At 44.2% G+C, this 22,634-nt stretch overlaps 2 protein-coding genes across 2 annotated transcripts in view; one reads left to right on the top strand and one right to left on the bottom strand.

Moving 5' to 3' along the window:
* The window catches only part of DMGDH (dimethylglycine dehydrogenase), a 62,580-nt gene extending 57,795 nt beyond the window's left edge, over positions 1-4,785 (bottom strand). Inside the window, exons 1-2 of the mRNA XM_046668569.1 lie at positions 4,665-4,785; positions 3,641-3,815 (exon numbers count right to left, since the gene is read on the bottom strand). Coding sequence (XP_046524525.1) covers positions 3,641-3,815; positions 4,665-4,762 — 273 coding nt within the window. The 5' untranslated portion in view covers positions 4,763-4,785. The remainder of the gene's footprint in view (positions 1-3,640; positions 3,816-4,664) is intronic.
* On the top strand, positions 4,746-18,781 carry LOC124243022 (S-methylmethionine--homocysteine S-methyltransferase BHMT2). The gene is made up of 8 exons (XM_046668570.1): positions 4,746-4,931; positions 8,289-8,421; positions 10,558-10,649; positions 11,612-11,803; positions 13,384-13,531; positions 13,771-13,953; positions 14,211-14,439; positions 17,775-18,781. Exons 1-8 carry the CDS (start codon positions 4,761-4,763, stop codon positions 17,854-17,856), a joined length of 1,230 nt encoding a protein of 409 aa, XP_046524526.1. The 5' UTR covers positions 4,746-4,760; the 3' UTR covers positions 17,857-18,781.
* Positions 18,782-22,634: the final 3,853 nt, after the last annotated feature.

The following is a 22,634-nucleotide window of genomic DNA, read 5'->3' as shown; positions in this document are numbered from 1 at the left end:
CAGTTGGAGTGGCTGTGACAGCTGAAGAAGCTGCCCGTCACTGACACAAAGATCTAGGTGGGAGCAGTGTGGTCTCGTGGCTGCACTCTCTGTGTCTTGACACCCTTGCCTCCATCCCAGCCACCACCTGCGGAAAGGGTTCTGCTGAAATTTGCCTATTAACGTTTCCTGTTCTAGTGTCCATCAGTTATTGTTACAAGACAATTGAAAGATACTGCATTTTTATATTTTAAATAAATAGGTACAAATCCCACCAAAAATCCTCATTTGGAAAAATTTTAAATGAGTTAAAAAATTTCTCTCTTGCATATATGAGAGTTTTTCTACATACATATCATTTTGGCCAGAAAAATCTAATAATGATACCGACATATCTAAACATCCCTTTTCAAAACGCTCTCTTCCCAACAGGACTATTTTGCAAAAAACAATTACTTCTCACTTATTCTAAGCATCACCTTTACTTTGAAGAGATAGGTTGCATCTATTTTTTTATTTGTATTTGCCATTTGGAAATGACTGGTAGCCATTTCCACCACTACACAGGTCACCAAATTTGGGATGCTTGTCTTTTTGCAAAGGAAAAACTTTTCACAACTCTTTTAATTATTGTTACGAGATAACCAACAAACTTCCATGTAGCACAACACTCTCTAGGCCATTCCCTCTCCCTTTCATCACAAGTTATATTATTTAAAGCCCCGGTTCTATAAAGTCAGTCACAACAATGATATCCTCCAACATGTGATCTGCAACATGTCATGATAGACGACTGAAGACAAAGAAAGAACGAGGACTCACCCCTTGGAGGGCGCCACCTGCCCCTTACTCAACAGTGGAGTCCTGCCCACTACGTCACCCACATCAAAGGGGAAGGCTATTTATCAAGATTAGGAAAGCTTAATCTCTGTCTCATGTTTTCGGGTAAAAACAAATTAAAAGTTCTAATATTGTCTTCCTACACCTCAAATGGATCATCTTGCATCTTTAGTCCTCAGCCCTCCAAAACATCCACTTTGCACCATCCCCAGGGGCAGCATCCCCTGGGAACCTCATGCTCCAAAACTGCTTCTCACTCCACCCTCTCCCCTGTTCCTCCATCCTGCATGACGTGGTCTATATCAGCAGTAGTGTCGAGTGCTGACAAAGGAGTCTCATTAAAATGCAGCAAAACCTCAAGATTTAGGGATTAGTGACTCCATTTTGAATATTCACTTTGCAAGCAGTGCCTTCCTCCCCACGCACTTGATTCCTGCCCTCTCCAGACACATTGAACCCTGAGCACGTGTTATACTCCAGTGAGACTGCCTTTGTTTTTGCAGTCTGCTCCTTCAACTGGCTCCCCAAGCTTCCACGTTCTCATATATGCTCCAAAAATTTCTCTGTGTTAAAAATTCCTCATATGTGGAATTTCTTCACGTTGCTCCTCAGAGGGAGGCCTCCTTGACTTGCAAAAAGTCCTAGAATCAGCTTCCTAGGGCAACCTTCTTTTCTTTTCCTTTATTCATAGGAGGCCAAATAACCCAGCTTCTGCCGCCTGAGTCCATCTTGGGCTCCCCCTGTGTGGATCTCATCTAAAAGTTTCGTACCTTGTGCATAGAGCAGGAGAATGCCTTTTCCACTCCCTTTGGTATCTTTGCTTAAGGGAAAATTACTGTGCACCTTTAACAAAGAGCTATCATCTTAAGAACTTTGCCCATTTTTCTTAAAAGAACTTGGGTTAAGGGTATGTTGCATCTTTTTTTTTTTTTAATTCATGGGATGTCTAAGCAGTAATATTGCAGGGAATCCAGTAATTATTCTAATATGCAGACCACATCAAATCAATCAAACATAAATGAGCAAAAAAGTCGTTAAAATGTCAAAGTGTATACCCTCCTCAACAGCCTGGAAGTGTTGAAAGGATGTAAGGCCTCCCTCTGGGGATTGTCCCACTTGCCTAAACTGCCCTCTGCCTCCAGGCTCTGACCTGGACAGCCTCGTGGCCCCCTTGCTCCCTCACCTCTGCCCAGTCTCCGCTCATGTGTGACCTCTTTAAAACAGCCCCCTGACTCCTCCATCCCCCTCATTCTTCATCCCTTTACCCCGCCTGGCTCTTCTTCAGGGCACTGACGACCCTGGCATTGTTTGTGTGTTTTCTGTCTACTCCACCAGAATGTGGCTTCATGAGGGCAGGGACATCATTTTGTTCGCTGCAATGTGCTCACCTCTTAGAATGGTGCTGGCCGGACACAAAATAGGGCCCTAGTAAGTATTTGCTGACAGTGTGCCTGAGCGTCCACTAAGGAGAAGCTATAGGAGACAGGCAGGCTTTGTTTGACAGGATAATGGGAAACCTGTGTAGAAAATCTAGTTCAGGGAGGGGAGGAGAGCCAGGAGTGTTGGTGGCTTCTCTCACTGCTCTCTCCAGGTAGGAGGAAGCAAGCTGAGAGAGAACTGGTGAAACAAGAGGCAAGTGTGCCTGCAAAGACTCTGAAATTACACCCAGGGAGGACCAGGGACCCTGGCCTCCCTCCCAGGCTGAGGGGTGAGTAGGTTGGAGGGAGAGGAAAGAGGCAAGAGGAGCTGGGCTTGGTGCAACTCTCCTAGGAGCCTCCATCCACCCAATCGGTGTGTGTGGTCTGACTACTTGACCACTGGGACTCTGGAACCAACTGGGCTTAAGTCTGGGCCACACCCTCCCACACACTCAGCTGGAGGCAGGCAGCCCTTTTAGCGCTCGACCCTCCACCCCATACCTTGAGCAGGTTCTGGATGTCCAAAGGCCCCTAACAGCGGGGTTTCCTCTTGTCCCAATAGAGGAAAGCGAATGAAGGAAACGGATGATGAGCCATGGCTAACGATGCCCAACTCTTCCTCCAAGAGAAATGTGTACCGACAGTCATGAAAATTTCCTCTCCCGTCCTTAGCAGACTTCAGAAATAACTGGCTTGGCAGTATGAAAGCAGTGTCAATCACCTCATTTACCTGAGCAGCCTTCCACTGAAGCCCAATCATTGTGCAGCACTGGAACAATTACATATACCGTTAAATATGCGAGATTGACTTGGTGGTGTGTTTTATTTAACACAAGATGCAGGCTGTGTCACATGTTCTCAGTTCTCATAGTTAAGTCTTCATGAAGCCAAGCTGTTGTCTCACAGCACAAAATTAAAATCAGAAATAAATAAATGTAAAAGGACCACTAAAAGCAGATGGGAGAGTACAGGCGACGGGCTGGGGCAGCATCAGGATCACCCAGCCACTATCCTTCCAACAGAGCTAACAGACCAAATACTTACCATGTGTTTAACAACTTTACACATATTAACTCAATTTTCATCACAACCCTAGCAGGTAGGTGCTATTAATATTCCCATTTGATACATCAGGAAATGGAAACTTAACTTGCCAGAAGTCACACAGACAGAAAATGGCAGAGGAAGGATCTGAATCCAGAAGCCATAGGTTCAAGATAAAGACATCATAAATGTTGATCACGGCGAAGAAGTCACTAACCAAGGGGAAATGGCACTTTCCAACACTATTCAAAGGGAACTCAACCTAAAGAGCTCACAGTGTGGAGTTGCGAATGGGAAGGAAACTGATGGTGCTCCTGCACCAGTCAGTGCATCTGACAGTTCTGAGGTGCTTTTCTTACTGCATGCCAGGTGGATCCAGCGGTGAGCTCCAATTTCTCCAGGAGGACCACATCCTTCATCCCTGCTTTGGCCAGGTGATAAGCCAGACTCACACCAACGCAGCCACCTCCAATGATCACTGTTTCCGCTCTGTCTTTCCATCTTGTTTCTGCAGATAAGGGTGGGTTTTCCTCTCTGGAAGACAATTTTTTTTAAAACGGTAGCTTTACTAGGCTATAGCAGTCATAGTTTTTTTCTGACTAATGTGCTTGTCCTTGTTTCTCTCATACTTAACACGCAGTGCCTGTGGGATGTGCATGAGGCTGATGCAATCATTTGGGGCTTCTAAACCTTGACTTAGGCAACCTGGTCCCAGGAAGAAGGAGGAGGCCTGGGAGTCCCTTTCCATGAATTCTGCTCCATTGTTGATAACTAACATAGCTAAAGAACTGAACAGGTGACTTCTTTTTTCAAAGAATCTAGAGAATAATTTTTCTCAATCTACTTAAAGAACACCACCTGAAAAACCATAATCATCCTCAAGTTTAGTATCTATAAATCTTGGATCATCTCCTCCCTCCAACGTTTTCCAGGCTGAAGAGAGCCAGATGGAGTAACCTGTTCTTCCTCTCACGGTGGAGATGCTTCTCTGATTATAATTATTACACAGCGGTTGAATATATTACTTGCATGGCTGTCTTCCCAGCTGGACCGTGAGCTTCTCCGAGACATATTGTAAAGAGCAACGTGTAAGTCAGGCAAAAAAGAACACACACACACCCCTGTGTTTGCCTACACACAGGCCATCTCTGGATAGATACAGAAGACAGTAGCGACAGGTGCAGGGAAGGGATTGGGGCGGGAAAGACTGCACCGGGAACCCCTTGACACTGGTTCATTTTGTACGGTTGTGCATGGAAAAGAAAACACAGATAATCAAGAAGAAATCCGAGCGCCCATTTCTCGGAGGCCGCAGCGCCCCTCACCCCAAGACCCTCCGGCCCTGGCTCGCAGCTCCGCAGCCACAGGCCGGGCCCCACTCACCCTCGGCTGCAGGCGGAGCGCGGGCGCCCGAGGAGGCCGGGCAGCGGGAGACCGGGCAGCGGGAGGCCCCGCAGCCGCTGCGCGCCCGCGCGGAGCATGGCGAGGCGCAGCCGAGGGCGCAGTCCCGGCGCTAGGCCACCGACGGCGCGGGCCGGGGCACTGGGCCCTCCCCCGGCGAGGGGCGGGCTCCTGGCCGGCGCGCCCCCGGGTCGGCGTCCGCACACCCGCGGCGCGATGGCAGCGGCAGGAGGCCCCGGGGCCAAGAAGGTGAGTGTGCGGGGCGCGCGGGTCCCCAGGCAGCCGGCCCGGCCCTGGGCTCCCCGCGCCGGCGTCCGGATCCCGCCTCAGTCCCGAGGAGCTCTGGGCTTCGGTTTACCCGAGCGCGAGGAGCCGGGAGGACGACACTGCCTCGCTGGGAGGATCAGATAATCTTGCGTCCCGTTTATTGAGCCCTGACTCGGTGCCCAGCACTGCGCGAGGGCTTTACGCAAATTCTCTCCTCTTCACAGTTATCCCCATTTCACAGATGGGGAAACTGAGGCTCAGAGAGTCTGGCGAGTGGCTCAGAGTCACCGATCTAGTCCGGGGGAGCGGGGATTTGAAGTCTAGCCTTCGGACTCAGAGGCTGCGCTCACACTTTGCACCCTCACCGACGCGCACCCACAGCCCTCCGGCTCATCCCGCCCCGCCAATCGGTTCTCTCGTGTTTTGGGAAGGGCCGCAGTCTGGCCCGAAACCAGTCCCCGGCGCGGACACTGCTGGTCCCGCAGCGGAGGGTGGACGGTGCGCGGGGACCCCTCTGCCTCATTCCACTTGGCAGTCCCCGTGACCTGGCTCCTTCTCTGGGTTCCTTTCCCCATTTGGTCGCCAGCAGTCGGCTTCGTCCCCCATTTCTACGCCGGGTGCGTGCGTGGTGGGGAGAAGAAGTGACGAAACAAAATCAGGAAGGGCATGAACTTGGACGTGGGACTCCTCCCGGACCCCTTAGAGCAACCCACCTGCGTCCCATAATTCAGAAGAGAGGGTTGGGAAGGAAGGGGCGGTAGAGACATGGAAATGAGCACCACCGATTTATCTGTAGTAAAAAGGACCGACCAAGATGGCCACAATAGTGGGATCCCTGAATAAGTTAAGGTTCATCCGCTTAATAAGTTATTAGGAAGCTAAGTATGGGAACAGGCAAAGTGCTTTGGCCATGTTCAGTTAGAAAAGGAGATAGAGTACATCACAGACTGATCCCAACCATATGACAATATTTATATACATGCTGTAAGGGAGGACACAATAATGGTAGTAGTTACATAAGATAGGAAAATGGATTCAAAAACAAGAAAAAATACTTTGGGACATGTTTTTCTGACCATAAAAGTAAAATATAGACGTTGAAGAAAATGAGTGTAATAAAAAGATAAAGAACATTGTGCTGATTTCTTTCTCTAACTTTCTCTAATACTGTGTTCACTGTTACAAGTTCATTTTTTTTAAAAGGCCTTTAAAATTTGCTGCCCCTGTTCAGCTTCTTCACTCTCTCTCCTCTTGCCACACGGAGATCATCGTCCACTAGCCCTGTTACTGTGCACCTGGGAGGGTAAACGTCAGCGGCAAGGAGCCGATCTGCCTCCCTTCTCAGCTACGCTACATTTTAAGAATTCCTTTAATTGCCGCAGACAACACCTCTAATTGCTTCTTGAATCCAGAGAGCAGTCCAGGCGGCAATTCCAGGCAGGTGGGGAGAGACTGTAGGCAGCCTGGATGTCGGGCTGCCTTCTGCCATGCCTGCAGTCATTCTCCCCTCCGTGTGGATAGAGGTGCCCTGAAGCCAGATCTTAAATCTAGAGATCTGATTACTGGGATCTGCAAAAGGGGGGCACAAATGCCTCTCAGAGCTCACTGCCAGATCCTAGGTGGACTCACTGGCAGACCGAAAGGGAGGATGGGATGGAAATATAAAGGTACTGCAAATTAGCTTACAGCACCCTTTACCTTACACAGTCCTCTGTCATTCTGGAATGGTCTTTAGATCACCTGGGGTAGCCCTTAATGCAGGTGGTAAGTATAGCAGTGAAGGAGGGGCTAAAACATGCTCTGAATTCAAAGCTTGATAACAGATATGTTGCCAATGGCTGTTTAGAAAATTGGCAAATTTAAAATGTTGGACAAGCATCTAGAGAACAGATGAAAATGTCCCTCGCCAGGAAAATGGAGATGCTGCACCTGTGGTGGCCCGGTACTTAGCCTCCAGTGCAACCCCTTCTTGTGCACCTTCCGGGACTGCGGATACGACTGGTTAGAGGGGGCTGCTGGAGGCTTTCTCCCCCGTTTGTGCATTGCTCTGTGTCCAGCTGTACGCAGGGCTGGACTGAACTGGCTTTGTATTTTCAATAAAAGCTTGTATCTTCAACGAATGCAGTCTATCCAAGAGAGACAGGGATTGCCATGGGGTGTGTGCAGTTTTTTATGAGGTCATCAGGGAAGGCCTCTGAAAAGATGACACTTGACCAGAGACCTGAAGGAAGTGAGAGGGTGTGCCATGCAGGGACCCGGGGGAGGCCCGTTTTAGACGACGGGGGACGGAAACCGTAGCCCTTGGGTAACTGCTCTGGATACAACGTTTATTGAAGTTATGGTTGGGCTGAATAGAAAGGTGGTAAAATAGAAAGAGACTTGGAATTTAGAAGATCTGAACCCTGCTTTTTTACCACTTAGCTCTGTGATCTTGGTCAAGTCACTTGGCCTCTCTGAACCTCAGTTTTCTCACTTATAAAATGGGAATAAAATCTCGCTGTCCTGCCTAGCTCACAGAGTTGTTGAGAGTGCCAAATGATAACTTGTACATGAACATGCTGGAAAGTGTAGGGCATAATTATGAAACGTTGTGGCCATTATGTTCAATGGTTTATGCAAAGATGAGGTTTATTTTTCTCTCCTAGCAAGAGGTCTAGCGGTCCATGGCTGCTGCAGCCACTCAAGGATGTCATTAAGACACCAGGCTGCTGTTATCAGTCGGCTTCCCCAACCTTAGCATGTGGCTTTCAATGGCATGGCTGCAGGATGACTGCTAAACCTCCAGGGCTTATGTTGACATTCCAGTCATGGAAGGAGAAAGAGTGCCAAGATGGAAGGGAATGAGCATCTGTATCAGGAAAGCAAAACTCTTCCAGAAATCTTCAGCAGACTTCCACCTATGTGTCATTGGCCAGCACTGTGTCACATGGCCACCTCCAGCTGCAAGAGAGCCTGAGAAATTTTTTTGTAAGCTGAGGACGTCTTTTCCCCAAACAAAATCCACTAGCAAAGAAGAAGAGAGAAAATCCCTATTAGTTAGGCAACTAGCAGTGTCTGCCACAAACATGTGGAAAAACCAAAATAACTATCATAGAATCAGCACTTTCTCTCTAATTTGATTCAGATTAAATGTTGTTAAAACAGTCACAGCACTTTGCACAAAACAAGTACCTGGATTGTGCAAGAAACACGTACTCAATCTTGCTCAAACGCTGTTAGACGCTGACGATTTTGACAGAACTGGAGCTGTAAGAACATAGCCCCCCTTTCCTAAAATTACAAACTGCTTTTAGGAAAAGAAAAGAGGGGTCTTAGGTGGTTGTTCTTTCGTTTCTCTAGGGTATTCTGGAACGTCTGGAGAGTGGGGAGATTGTGGTTGGAGACGGCAGCTTTCTCATAACTCTGGAGAAGAGGGGCTGCGTGAAAGCTGGACTCTGGACTCCAGAAGCCGTTGCTGAGCACCCGGATGCCGGTTGGTGCCCGCATCCCGCGAGGGTTTGTCTGGGTGATGGTTTGCTTAAATCTGAGAGACGATAAAAAAAAAATAATAGCAAGTGTTTTCTTTTTCTTCAAGATTGGCTCTGAGCTAGCATCTGTTACCAATCTTTTTTTTTTTTCTTCTTCTTTTTCTCCCCAAAGTCCCCCAGTACATACTAGTGTATTCTATTTGTAGGTCTGTCTAGTTCTGCTGTGTGGGATGCCGCCTCAGCATGGCTTGACGAGCGGCGCTAGATCCGCGCCCAGGATCTGAACCAGCAAAACTGGTGCCACCAAAGCGGAGCGTGCAAACTTAACCACTCGGCTATAGGGCTGGCCCCTAGTGAGTGTTTTCTAAGGACTATCACTTGCCAAAGTGTGGTGACAGTGACTGTACATGGGCTGAAGCGAATAGAAGAAAATGGCCTATCTCCCCCTGCCTACACACACACACACAGACACTTGCATCTTCATACTCAGGGAGTGCTAAAATATACATCCTAATACTTGTTCCATGAATATTTCCCTTGTGGATGTTGAAGAGTTTCCTTAACATAGTAAAACTGTAATTGCTTCAGATTCATCCTTCTGGCTAATTTGCGTATTCAATTATAACAGTGTGTTTGGTAAGGGTGACTAATGGGAACCACCAGCTTAACGGAGCATAGATGATAGACTATGTTCTGTTGCCGGAAGGGGAGGGATGAAGAACTAAACATGGTTTTACCTCATCCTTCTGGCTGAAAAAAAAAGAGGTGGAGGCAGAAACTGTGATGGGATTGGTTAGTAACATCAATTTGGAACTTTAACTCTGTTTTTACTCTTTCTTGTGTGTGTTCTCCTAAGTTAAAGTGGGAAAGACAGCCAAGAACGAAGTGGATGAAACAGGGTACAAGACATGGATGGAACTTTTGATTCACTCAGATTTTACTCGTGTATGCACAGTGTACCCCAGAAGCCTGGGATCCTGTCTCGGTTTTGCACTGACCGGCAGTGTGACCCTGGACAAGTCATTTGACTTCTCCGAGGGTCAGTTTCTCCATCTGTCACATGGGGCGTGACCCGGGCGTTTTGTGAGGATGCGTGAGTTAACCCGCATGAAATGCCCACATTGCAGAAGTCCCCGATGGCTGGTGCTATTGTTGCATCGGACTCCCACAGTTATGTGGTAGGGACAAAGTTCTGTCTCTCTGGTGCTTAGCAGGAAGTTTTCTTCCGGCCTGAGAAGAACTTGTTGTTAATTTGAGAAGACCTTTTGGCTAAACCAGGAAGAAAGTGTTGAAACAGCAAGGCTAAGGGTTGGGGTCGGGGGGAGAGGGGAGAGAGAAGAAGGATTTTCTGATAGGCCAGGGAAGCCCGCTGACTGTCTCCCAGCTGCTTGCTGTTGAATCCGTCTGCTGGGGGTACCACCCCTGTACATTCTGCCCGCGAGGAGAATTTCCTCCTTCTGCTCTGAGGGCTCCCCATGCTGACTGCATGCAGACCCGGTACATCCTTCACTACACTGGCAAGTGAATAAACCCTCTAGACCAAGAGACCAAAGGACAGTTGGCCAGCCAGGCCTTAATCTCTGCATGTGACTGCACCAGGCCATGAGGCCCGTCAGCGGGATGATATGAGGCAACTCTAAACAGTCCCAATTTGGTGTGGACTCTGCCGTGTCCTGTCCTTGAATGCTAAAGACCTTAATCTGCAATTTTTTTTAAGTACTAGGTTTGAAATTGTGTATGAGGGGCCGGCCCCATGGCCAAGAGGTTAAGTTCACGCACTCCCCTTCAGCAGCCCGGGGTTTGTTGGTTTGGATCCTGGGTGCGGACCTACACACTGCTCATCAAGCCATGCTGTGGCAGCACCCCACATAGAAGATCTAGAATGACTTACAACTAGGATATACACTATGTACTGGGGCTTTGGGGAGAAAATAGGGAAAAAAATAGGAAGGTTGGCAACAGACGTTAGCTCAGGGCCAATCTTCTTCACCAAAAAAAAAAAAAGCATACCTTCAAAAAACAAAAAAAGAAATTGTGTATGACTGAAAGAGATGTGAGTGAGTGAGCTGCTGCTGCTGAAAATGATAGCTTCTGTGGTTTTTAATTTTTTAATTTCAATTAAAAAAACAACTACTTTGTAGTCCGTCAGCTTCACATGGAATTCTTGAGAGCAGGATCAAATGTCATGCAGACTTTCACCTTTTCTGCGAGTGAGGAAAATATGGAAAGCAAGGTAAGCTGTAATGGCAGTCTGGTGGGGCGTCTTGAGGGTGGGCAAGGATCATCTACAAGAAAAACAACCTCCTGATGGGAAGCTATGCTATTGACCGGATGTGTGACTACACTCTATTACAAACTCCACATAAAATATCTATTAAGTAGTTAATGATTATGTAAATGTGTATATACTAAATAAATGAGCTTTTTCTGTCTTTTTAGCTAGGGGAGGGGGCGGGGATAGAACGAGGAAAGAACAGGCCGTTGGAAGTGCACAGCCATCCTGTACTATTTTTTCGTAGAGAAAGAACACTTTAGAGATGTGTTTTTTACTTTCTCATTTCGCGTTCTTCTTTTCTGACTTGCCCATCTGGAGACAGAGCGGTCCTAGGGAACACAGCACTGGCCTAGGAATGAGAAGAATTGGGTCTGATACCCAACCTTGCAGCCTATTAGCTGTGTGACTTTGTGCAAGACACGTACCTGCATGGACCATTGGTCTTCTCTGCAAAATGGAGACAACTTATGCTTGAGACACATAGGGGTGTTGAGAAAAGTAGTAAAGGTGAAGGATGTGGAAGTATTGTGAGATATTCTGCAAATGTAAAGCATTAATACTCGTGAATATTAATGCCCATTTGTTCATTCAACCAACCAACCTTTACCGAGTACCAGTTATAGTCCGTTCTCTGTGCTGGATACAAAGGGGACACAAAGGCATTGACCCTATTCTGAAGTGGGTCATGGTCAAGTGTGGGGGGCCAACAAATAAACCTTTACTAAAACCCAGTGGTGAGTACAATAATGGAAATAGAAGCTCACAGGTAGTAGGGGAGATGGCACCCAGCTCTGCTGGTCTCCTCGAATTGCAGTTTAAACCAGTGACTTGTACTCATCTTACTTGCTCACTGCTCCCTGTTTTCTCTCACATTTTACCTTTAAAATGCCACCATCTGAACTCTTGCTCTCTAACCCCAGTGGGAAGATGTAAACGCCGCTGCCTGTGACCTCGCCAGGGAAGTGGCTGGCAAAGGTGATGCTTTGGTAGCAGGGGGAATCTGCCAGACATCAATGTACAAACACCTCAAGGATGAAGCTAGAATTAAAAAACTTTTTCGACAACAATTAGAGGTCTTTGCCAGGAAAAATGTGGACTTCTTGATTGCAGAGGTAAGCGTAGCACCATAGGGAAAGGAATAAACTTACTTTGACAAGTCTAACTGCATAGTTTTCAGCTTTCGCGACAGTGTTGGACTGCCTTATGCCCTTGTTCCTCCACGTAGATGGTCAGAGGTTTATTTGAATGCACTCTAGTCAAGGCCAACATCCTCTCACTTGTACGCAAGATTCTCTGTGAAGCCAAAGGACAGACCCAGGAGAGACCCGACTGTTGCCTGTGGGTTTCTAAGGTCTGGGTGGGTGCAGACTCTGGGGCCCCCTACAATGTGGGGTGGGAGGAAAGGGACAATGATTCAGGGAGCATCCTTTCCTCTGGGAGGGTCAGGCTAGAAGGAGCTGCTTGTCTGGGTTAGAGACTTGAGGGAGCAAAGCCTAGGACACAGGTGGCTGTTCAGGCCCGTCCAGGCCCCACCAATATACTCAGTCCCGAGTTGTTCCTTGCTCTCTTCCGTGCATGCCTTGCTCACTCCTGCCACTGTGCTTTCACTCAAGCTGTAACATGTGAGTGCTATTTTGAAGAGTCAGTAAGAATTGGTCGCTGATTGGACATGAAGGCCCAGAACATTCTCTTCCTTCCACTTTCAAGAATTAAAAAGCCCTCATTCCCCTTTTCCCATCACAATTGCTGCCACCTGGAGTTGAGCCCTCAACCCAAGTCTTTACCCTGAACAAGTACAAGCCTTGCAACTGCCGTTTCCCCAGTCATTCCACTGAACCTGTTGAAAAGCTTGCTCCATCCACCCTCCCGAGACTGAGGGCCACCCAAGCCTGGCTAGCTCACCGGGGAACACTCACCTGCAGAGATGAGCACAGACGCCACCCTATGTGTCCTCCAGATGGACGAGAACACACGTCTGTTTTTTAAGAACCTCTCTTTTGACTCCGTCGTCATTCCTCACACACTGCTTCTGCAGAATCTAAGTCAAGAAGGAAAGAAACAGGGAGATTTCTGCTGACTTTTCTCCACTTCTTTAAGTTCTGCTTTTAATTGTGGTACTTAAGGGGGTTCCTGGGAAGCACCCCTGCAAATAGCACGGGTTTACCAGACAAGAGTCCTGGCCGCGATCAGCAAAGAAGCTGAGTAGCTCTCCCTTCCACCCCGGGTGTCAGTGTTCTCATCTGGGGAAATAATCATATTTCTTCCTACTTTATGAGCCCTTATGAATACCAACTAGAAGTGGATATAAAGGAACTCTGAAGTATAAAGCATGATAAACTACTCCTTATTTTTCAGAGGTTACCCAGGCCCATAAAAGATGAGGCCAAAATTTATTAGCAAAACTTCTGTTCCTTCAAAATTATGATTTTAAATACTCAATTACTTTTTAACAGCCATAGTCTCACCGAATTGATGATCTCTGAGTGAAAATCTATGTGTTATTGTTAAAGGAACTAAAATATTTACTCAGAATGGTCCTCTGTGGTCAGACGGATAGAGACACATTCCTCAGCAAGTTCTACCACATATTATATATTCGGTTATTTTTATAACTGTTTCACAACTATGTGCGTTCTACCACTTAAAATCTGCTTTATATTTGGACCAATAAGAAAAATGAAATTTCTCTTAGTATTTTGAGCACGCTGAGGAAGCTGTGTGGGCTGTGGAAGTCTTAAAAGAATCTGGCAAACCCGTGGCAGCTACCATGTGCATAGGCCCGGAGGGAGACATGCATGATGTGCCCCCTGGAGAGTGCGCTGCGAAGCTGGTGAGAGCAGGTGATTGGCACCCATAATGTGATAAGTACTTCCGTTACTTTTTATGAAATTTAGCAACGTTTGCTTAATATCGTGAGAGCAGTTTAGAAATAAAAGAATGAACTGGAATCAGTTTCATTATTCCTAAAACTAGGGAGGTAGAGGGGGACAGCTAACCTCTAAGGCACCTTCCAACTATTAAAAAATAAAATAAACAAGTAAGTGAATAAAATGTAAGCGTTCTTGATTTCTCTGTGTAGGGGCTGCAATCGTCGGCGTGAACTGCCGGTTTGGGCCCGGGACCAGCTTGAAGACGATGACGCTCATGAAGGAGGGCCTGCAGGCGGCCGGGTTGACGGCGCACCTGATGGTGCAGTCCCTGGGGTTCCACACGCCCGACTGCGGCAAAGGAGGGTTTGTGGATCTCCCAGAATATCCCTTTGGTAAGATCCGGCGTGTATCCAAGGTCCTTGTGATTTCTGGTTGTGACAAAATGGAAACGCCTGTCGTGAACAATTATGGTCCAGTCTTCCAATAGGAGACTGCATAAGACAAAAACGTTCAAGGTTAACCAAAACTGAGCTATCCGAAGAACACTTAATCTAAAGTTCATTGTTTTTAAATTTTAAAAAATGCCCATCAGAGCACCCCTCATTTGAAAATGGGGATGGTAATAGAAACGCCGTAATTGCTGTTACAGCACTGGAGCCCAGACTTGCAACGAGATGGGACATTCAAAACTACGCCAGAGAGGCCTACAACCTGGGGGTCAGGTACATTGGCGGGTGCTGTGGATTTGAGCCCTACCACATCAGGGCGATTGCAGAGGAGCTGGCCCCAGAAAGGGGCTTTTGGCCTCCGGCTTCAGACAAACATGGCAGCTGGGGAAGTGGCCTCAATATGCACACCAAACCCTGGATTCGAGCCAGGTAGGAATTTTTAATTCACATGACTGTTTTCCTCTAATCTCAGTTTACTTATTTTTTATAAACACTGTGCGTGGACATGGCAATAAAAACTCAAACAGTAGAAAAGTGTGTAAAATGAAGCATGCAACTTGCCCCTCCTGACACCCGTCCCATTCCCAGAGGGAATTATCTGTTTGCTTTTGTGTTTTGAAGTCTCGTTCCTCCATTTCTTGTTTATCAATTTTAAGCAGGAATTATTGATAATCCTTTATGAAAGCTGACGGATTTAAATCACGTAATCTTCCCCTTTTCCCCCCGTTCTCCTTCTCCCAATTTTATTACATTTTTATTTCTTCTGTTGGTTATTTTTCTAAGTTTGAATTTCACGTGTAACCACTGTTTCTTATTCCATCGATATGAGGCAGTATCTCTTCATTCGACTCTTTAATATAAAAGCTGACTCCCTCTGCTTTTCCTCCCCCATCTGCCTCTCGGCGTCTTTAAGTTATACCATTACTTTTCCATCATCAAGGTTTATAACCATTGTGTTCTGCTCTGTAATTATAATTCGATCTTCCAAGCTTGTCTGTAGGTTTGTTATAAAAATGTAAAGCTAGTAAATAACATTTACAATATTATTTTAATTGTCGTACTAAACAAGCAAGACTCGTGAAGTATAATCGGAATGCAACTTTATTTTTGTCTCCTCTGTCTGTTTAAACCTGCCCAATGAGTGAATCCTTTCCTCTGTCCTTGTTTGAAAATACTGACATGCCCCAGAACTTCTTCGGGTACTCTTAGGCAATAGAAAGCCCCGTGAACAGTTGACTTAGCAAACACAGTCTTAATTCAGTAGTTAAAAGTGTTCAGTTCCATGTGAAATCAAAACTTAGAACGTTTCCCACTTAAATCTTCTCCTGTTTTCCAGTAGATTCCTTTCATGGTGGGAAGGCCAGCCTGATCCTTTTCTTTCTCTGTCTGATGCTTCCAGCCCTCCCTTCCCTTCTTGCTAACCGTGGTTTCTTACCCCTTCAGATTCAGAGTGAGAGGAGAGAAGATGGAAAAGGGAGTAAAATGTTATTACTTGACAGGCTCCCTAATAGGAAGATGGCACTCTCTAGGCCTGGCAGGTCTTAACAGGGACTGTCATGGTTCTTCAGAGGTTGCCACTGAAAACTTTTGTCCATACTTCTCATGTCACAGGCATTGCATTTTTCTCTGACTGCTGCTTCCACCTCAGATCCTGGCTTTTTCAGCAGATCACTCAAGATATCCCCTATTTGGGGGGTCCCATTGTCCTTCCTGGTGATTCTAAATACCCTCCAGATTTTGAATACCTCCAGGCTGGCGCTCTCTCTCTTATTAGGCTGAAAACTGGCTAGAGGACCTTTCACCCTTCCTTCATGCAGACAAACTCTGAGAGTGTGCTCTGACCCCAGTTTAACTGCACCCTCTTCACTCACAAGCACAGTAGCTGGCCCATTGGTCTCTGGGGTCTAGATTTTCCAGTGTACATTCAGCTGAGTCGTCTGACCAGCTCTTGCCCACCTACTTTGAAACTGCAGTGTCGTCTTGCTTTGATACCTGATATCTATCATATCTTGGTGCCTTCGATAAAATTTCCAATGTAATATCCTGGTACCTGGTAAGGATTTTCTAAACATTATTCACTGCAGAACCAAGTGGTAAGCATGGAACTATGGAGAAAGAGAAATAATCCTATTTTTAAAAACTTGAGCTACTTATAGGAGAATGTTCCAAGCAATAAGGTCAAATTGATTCTCTTTTCTTACATTTCATCCTTAGTCCAAACTCATGCCATATTTTCATTTGCCTCATACTTGACTGTGACTTTCTTTGTACAACGTTTGGTTTTCTAGGAATTTCTAATTAATTTCTTTTTACATTGTTGAAAGAAGAACAGGCCTACTCTAAAGTCTCCCAGTATCTACATTATACTGCAGTCATGAGTCTCATAACGGCATTTCCATCAACGAGGGACCACATATACTTTGGTGGTCACATAAGATTAGTACCATGTAGCCTGGGTGTGTGGTGGGCTATCCCATCTAGGTTTGTGTAAGCGCACTCTATGACGTTCCCACAATGACGAAATCACCTAATGACACATTTCTCAGAAAGTATGCCTGTCGTTCTGCAACGTGTGACTGTGTTTGTTATGATCAATCACTTTACTGTTGAAGACATTTTTCTGGGAGCCTCTTAAATGACTGTTCTGTTTTGAATCATTGCCTCTCTTTCTCTCTCTCTCTCGTCTGTCAATACAATGCCATCCCTTTTCCATCTTCTAGAAACCAGTTCCAGCCTCTGCTTTCTCCTCTTCTCTGTTCAGTGCTGTTATCTGTTATGTATTTAACCCATTTTATAGTGAGAACAGTCTTCATTCTGGAACAACTTTCAACTGGAACAACTTTCCTAATGTAAATTTATTTAGACTGTGAAAGTAGGCAAGAAATCATTTAGCCAAACATTTCTTCTGGGACATATGGATATTAATCAGAGAAGATGGTTTTTATGGGTGTCATGCGTAGAAAGAAGGTATTAAAAATAAATATAATAATTAAAAGGTAAGGAAAGTATACTTTGGTGCTGATTAAAATGGTTCAAATAAGTGAGAAATGGCTTATTTTAATTATCATTTTTTAGAGAGCCTTAAAATGCATCAGCAATTAAAGATAGAACATTGTTTTGTACAATAAAACCAAACATTCCTTCCTCTCTGGGCTCCCAAACACACTGATGTTCACAAAAATTAGTGATTACACAGAAACCTGTAGACACCCCAGATTTCTGACATTTTCATCATCCAAAAATATTGGTTTATTCATTTTCATAGTAAAGTGGAAGAAACTGTAAAAATATATTTAACGCAAAAGTCTGTGACCAGAAACTTTTGTAGTCTCCTTTGTCTATAAACAAGGAACAAACACTTACGAAGTAATTTGTATTCTGTTTATAGTTACTTTTTTGCTCTCATTACAACTACCTTCATATATTTGTCCTTATGTTAAAATATTGAGGATAGCTAGAAGGACTGCTAGAAATTGCAGAATGAATGTAATTCACAAAAACATGTAAAATTCAAACACATTGTGTTTTTCTGAAAGGTGGTATGAAACCCAGTGATTGTCATGGAGGATAGGAATATGAGAAAGACCCCTGGCATTAATAGATACGGACGTAGTTTTTCTGTCCATATGTTGAAACTCAAGTTCTACTTTAGCCTGATTTTCCACCAAACTTATGTATATTTTAGCAAATATATATATAATGTATTGGACTTATAAGATAGGTGTGTCTTTTAATTAATTGACTATATATTTTTTTAAATGCAGGGCTAGAAGGGAGTATTGGGAGAACCTGCTGCCAGCTTCGGGCAGACCTTTCTGTCCTGCACTGTCAAAGCCAGACGCCTAAGAAGTCGTGAAAGAAAACCCTAGAATAATAGAACAGGAAGAAATCCCCCTCGAGCCCTTCTGGAACTCTTCCTCGCCTTTGTCCTCTGCCCACCCTGAGATCTCCAGCTGCTGAACAGCTACCGTGCTGCTGGCCCTTCAGTTCAGTGAGCACATGGCACAGGGCACAGCCCTCCTGCTGCGGTTGAGCACCGAAAGCGGAGGCTGCGGGAGGAGCAAAGATGATGAGAAAGGCCCCTTGTTCTGGATACTCACTGTGCGGTAATGCTGCAGTACATTCTTTTGAAGTCATTAAGAATAGCAAACTTTGTCTTTTAGGGTGCATCTGAGATTTTAAAACAACCAGCAGTCACTGAGCACCAGGTGACTTAGTTCGGGTAACTAACCCACGTGCTTAAGACGGAGCGGCGTTCTAAACCAAAAGGAGTCCAATTTCCTTAAGTGATTTTTGTAATGACTCCAAAGCAATCCCAAAGGAAACGATGCAAAGAATGTTTTGAGCAATGGCAGGATTATTGAAATAAGGGTATAACTTTCCAAAGTGATTACTTTCAAAAGTGATTTTACATAAAGGTGTTAGGTCCTAGAATTTTTTAAATGTGTCTTTATAATCACAACTAGATTATAAGCTATTTAAGGACAAGGACCATGCGATGTGCTGCTTATATTTTTCTCTCAAGTATTTAGTATTGTGCTAGGTATAATAATAGATGCTCAATGAAATACTTATTGTTGATTGTTTAAAATAAATAAAAATAGATAAACAGTTTTAGAAGACCATTATACAGGTCAGAGTTCAAATCTATCTTGGCCTAATAATTTCTTAACCTGTGTTTATGTTATTTGCTAGAGCTGATTTCTCTGTCTTTTCAAAACAATGTATCAATTTGTGACAATTAATAAAATTAAAAGTAATTTACCTTTTATAGTGTTTGAATATTTAAAATTTCAAGGAAATTCTTTGGAATAACAAATATTTATTACCTATGTTCCAGGCTCTTTCTTCTCTCTTAATTTCCTCGAGAGAGAGACACACACACACACATTTGATCCTCACAGGGATTAAAAATGAGATAGTTTTTAACATAGTAGGTTACATATGAGGGAACTGAGGTATGATGAAGCTAAGTCAGTCGCCTGAGGTCACACAATTAGTAAATGGTAGAACTGGGATTTGAACCCACATGGTCTGGCTCTGGAATCCGTGTTCACAACCTCTATACTGCGTGACCTCTATTATGTACACAGCTGCTGCTTCTATCAGAGTCTATCCAGATTTTTCTGTTGCAGGGTTTAAGGTATTTTTATCAACTTTGCTTTATATAAATCAACCCTTCAATCCTGATATGTTTGTTTCTTAATGTAGACAACCTGGAATTCATTAAATGTTGCCACTTTACCCATAATACACAATTCCACACTGCTGGCAATTAGAGTAAATCATTTACCATCATCTCAAGGCCTTAGGGGTCCTGAGAATGATTAATGCAAACCACTAAGTAAATGCCTGAATATGTTTGCCAGCATCCCCAACCAGGGCCATCTAGTCTCTGTTTAGACTTTTCCAATAGTAACTCCCTACCTCTGAAGATCACTTATTCTTTTTTTAAGATACATCTCATTCTTTGAAAGTTATTCTATATATTAACCAGAAATCTTATCAATAACTTTCACCTATTGATCCAAATAGTACACTCCAAGCATCTGTAGAACAAATTTATCATTTCTTCCATATGACAGCTCTTCAGAAATTTAAAGATGGGTGTTATGGCTTCCCTGTACTTTCTCTTCGTCATTTCCTCCAGCCGAAGGCATAGGCTTTTAAGATGTGCTTGGCCATATACTAGCTGTGTGACATTAGACAGTTAATTTTCATCTTAATTTCCTCATCTGCAAAATGAAGCCATAACAGAACCATCCTCACTGGGGCACTCTGAGGATTAAATGAGATAACGAGGTGCTTGGGAATAGTGCCTGGCATATAGGAGGCACTGAGACTTGGTTTTCAATCCCCTCACCCTCACGGTGATGCTCTTCTGGCCACACTCCAGCATCAAATCCTCTGTTGAAGTCTAGTGCCTGGTCCTGGATGCCCCACTCCAGGAGTGGATGCTTGTATAATAACAGCTTGCTTAGTAGATTAAGATTATGTGAAAAGAGCAGTGCATGGCATTGGGCAAAGAGCAAGAGCTAAGAGGCTGCAGTGGAGAGAGAGCTGTCCTTCACTCTGAATCCTTTTCTTGGGTCTGCACGAGCACGAACTGAAACCCCCATCCTGTTTCATACCATACAGTTTAGAAGTGGTGTAACAAACATGAATTACACATGGTAGGTATAAAGAAGTGTTTTTAAATCCAGATCCCTCGGCCCATAAAAACTGAAAATCACTTGAGGTCCACATTAGCTAAGAGCAGCTCCTTTAGACTTTTAGAAAGAGGAAAGGTATTCATCTTTTCAGATTACCAGTTGTGACACCCAAGAAAAAATTAAAATATGTTCTTCAGATTTTGTTAGGCGCAGGAATGACATGGATTGAAAGATGTGAATAAGGAAAATAACACGGAAAAATTAATCTGAAGACAATACGCAGACTGAGAGCAGGAAGAGAAGATGAGACGGCTTAAAGACTGGCCTGAGCAATTCAGGGCACGTCCACGTACTGAAGCAGTGCGCGGCCGCTGAAGGTTGTGTGCAAGAAGAGTGCTTAATAGCTTCGTCGTATGTGCTGCTTTGCTTTGATGACTTGTGTTCTGAGTACTATTGATAAGACAAAAGTCGCCTTAGATTTGTTAAACACACAGGTTTCACTTTGTGTGTCATAAGTGCAATGCCTGGAATAGAATGTTCATGAGATGGAAGCTGGTAAAACTTTCAGGAGACAAGCAGGTAACCAATAAAGGAAAGTCTTTAAGAGAAAGATTTCCTGCATTGAAAGACTCCAAAATTCATGTAGAGATTGGATCTCATTTTAGATAATAATAAAAACAAATTGGGGGAAAGTATTTCAAATCATGTAGTTCTAACTCCAGTTTAATTAATTGTGTCCCAAAATAAAGTCAGGAAAGTACGCTCAGTACCCCCAATCTTACTTACCTTGGTCTGACAATACTAGAAAATACAGTTAGATAAATGAAAAATTTGAAAAGCAATGATAAAATTATCATTTTATGCAGATGAAATGGTTATGTAGCTGGAAATCCCAAGAAGTTATTCTGGAAATACCCCTATTGTATTCAGTAAAGTGGCTGGTTCAAATTGTTACACACAAAAGTCGTTGCTTTTCTATAAGCACTCGACAACTATTTTGAAAGTATGATGGAAGAAAAGCTCTATTTTACATTTTCAGCAAAATGATTAAATATCTAGAAATAAAATGAACAAGAAATGCATGAGAGCTGTTGAAGGAAATTTGAAGATGCTATTGTAGGATGCAGAATAAGACAAATCTACACATGTGTTTATAGAGAAAAAGACAATATTTTAAGATGCAAAGTTGCTCTAAATTGATTAATAGATGTAATATAATCCCAATGAAAAATATCATCAGGATCGAGGGAAAATAGACATGCAAACCCTTAAATTTGGGAATATGAGGGAAAAAACTGTAGGGCTTATAGGAAAACTAGAAAGAGGGCTAGTGAGGAAAGTATGACTTCACCAGAGAGAATGAATAGATATATACATGAAGTTAAAGTATGATAAAGGGGCAGTTCAGGTCCGTGAGGAAAAGTTGGATTGTTTAATTGTGATGGACATTTGGTCAATCCTCTAGCAAGAAAAAGTTGGATCTCTTAGAATAAGTTCAAAGTTGATCAAAGTTTTAAACGTAAATCCATAAAAGAAAAGCCATAAAAGAAAAAACTGATAAATTTTACCATATAAAAAATTTTAATACATGCACAAAACCCAAAATACTCTGAACAGAGGTTAGGTAAAACAGCAGTGATGTGTAATGAGGGTTAGTAACCACTATTCCGGCAAAAGAATCTGGATCTGTTTTAGTTCAACCCTCCTCCCACCTGTGCAGATGTTGTGAGGGGAGCTCATGTATGTGCCTGGCATTCAGAATTCCACTATACCCCATTTTCTTGTGCTTACAGGAGTTGCGAGAGAGACATATACTCAGCTGGGGACCAAGCAAAGCCTTGGGGTGAGCACTAGCATCATCACCCCTGCTTGACAGTCACTAATCCACTGTAGGATGTGATGCTGTGAATCAGTGCTCCAGGAAGCACAGTGCACCTGGTAGAGATGACCTGAGGTGCTGGGTAGCAGGTCTGCAGGCACTGACAGAGAGTTCAGGCAGCTTCTGGGGCACATTACCCCTTAATGTGGTACCTGCCAGGCCCAATTTGATTTTTCCCTTTCCAGGCAGCGGGTCCTCTCCCTTCTTGGGTGACTTCTGGGTCCCCTACATGCACCTCATACTGCCTCCTCCCTCACTTCCCCCAATGCCCACAACCTTTTAAGACTTTCTGAAAAACCCTCTTTTCCTCTTGCTCTGTTGTTGTAGCAGGACTTTAGGCCAAAGCAATGAAAAAATGAGATCCACTTTCCTAAAAGGCACCTTTATTGGAAGTGGGGAAAATATTTGCTTTTTATCTTTCCAGTGCGGAAAAAAGAGAGGGAAAGAATAATAAATTTACAGATTAAAGTAATCTGAATGCTAATATCCTGCCACAAAATTTACATACATTTGATAAACTAAAGGAGACTTTCCTCACCTATAAATTAGGAAATAGATTTCCTTAATCTATTAAATATAGGAAAAGATAAGCA

Source organism: Equus quagga, chromosome 7 (assembly GCF_021613505.1).
Source record: "Equus quagga isolate Etosha38 chromosome 7, UCLA_HA_Equagga_1.0, whole genome shotgun sequence".
NCBI lineage: Eukaryota > Metazoa > Chordata > Mammalia > Perissodactyla > Equidae > Equus > Equus quagga.
The sequence above is the reverse complement of the archived record's forward strand: the minus strand, read 5'-3'. Positions and strand labels throughout refer to the sequence as shown.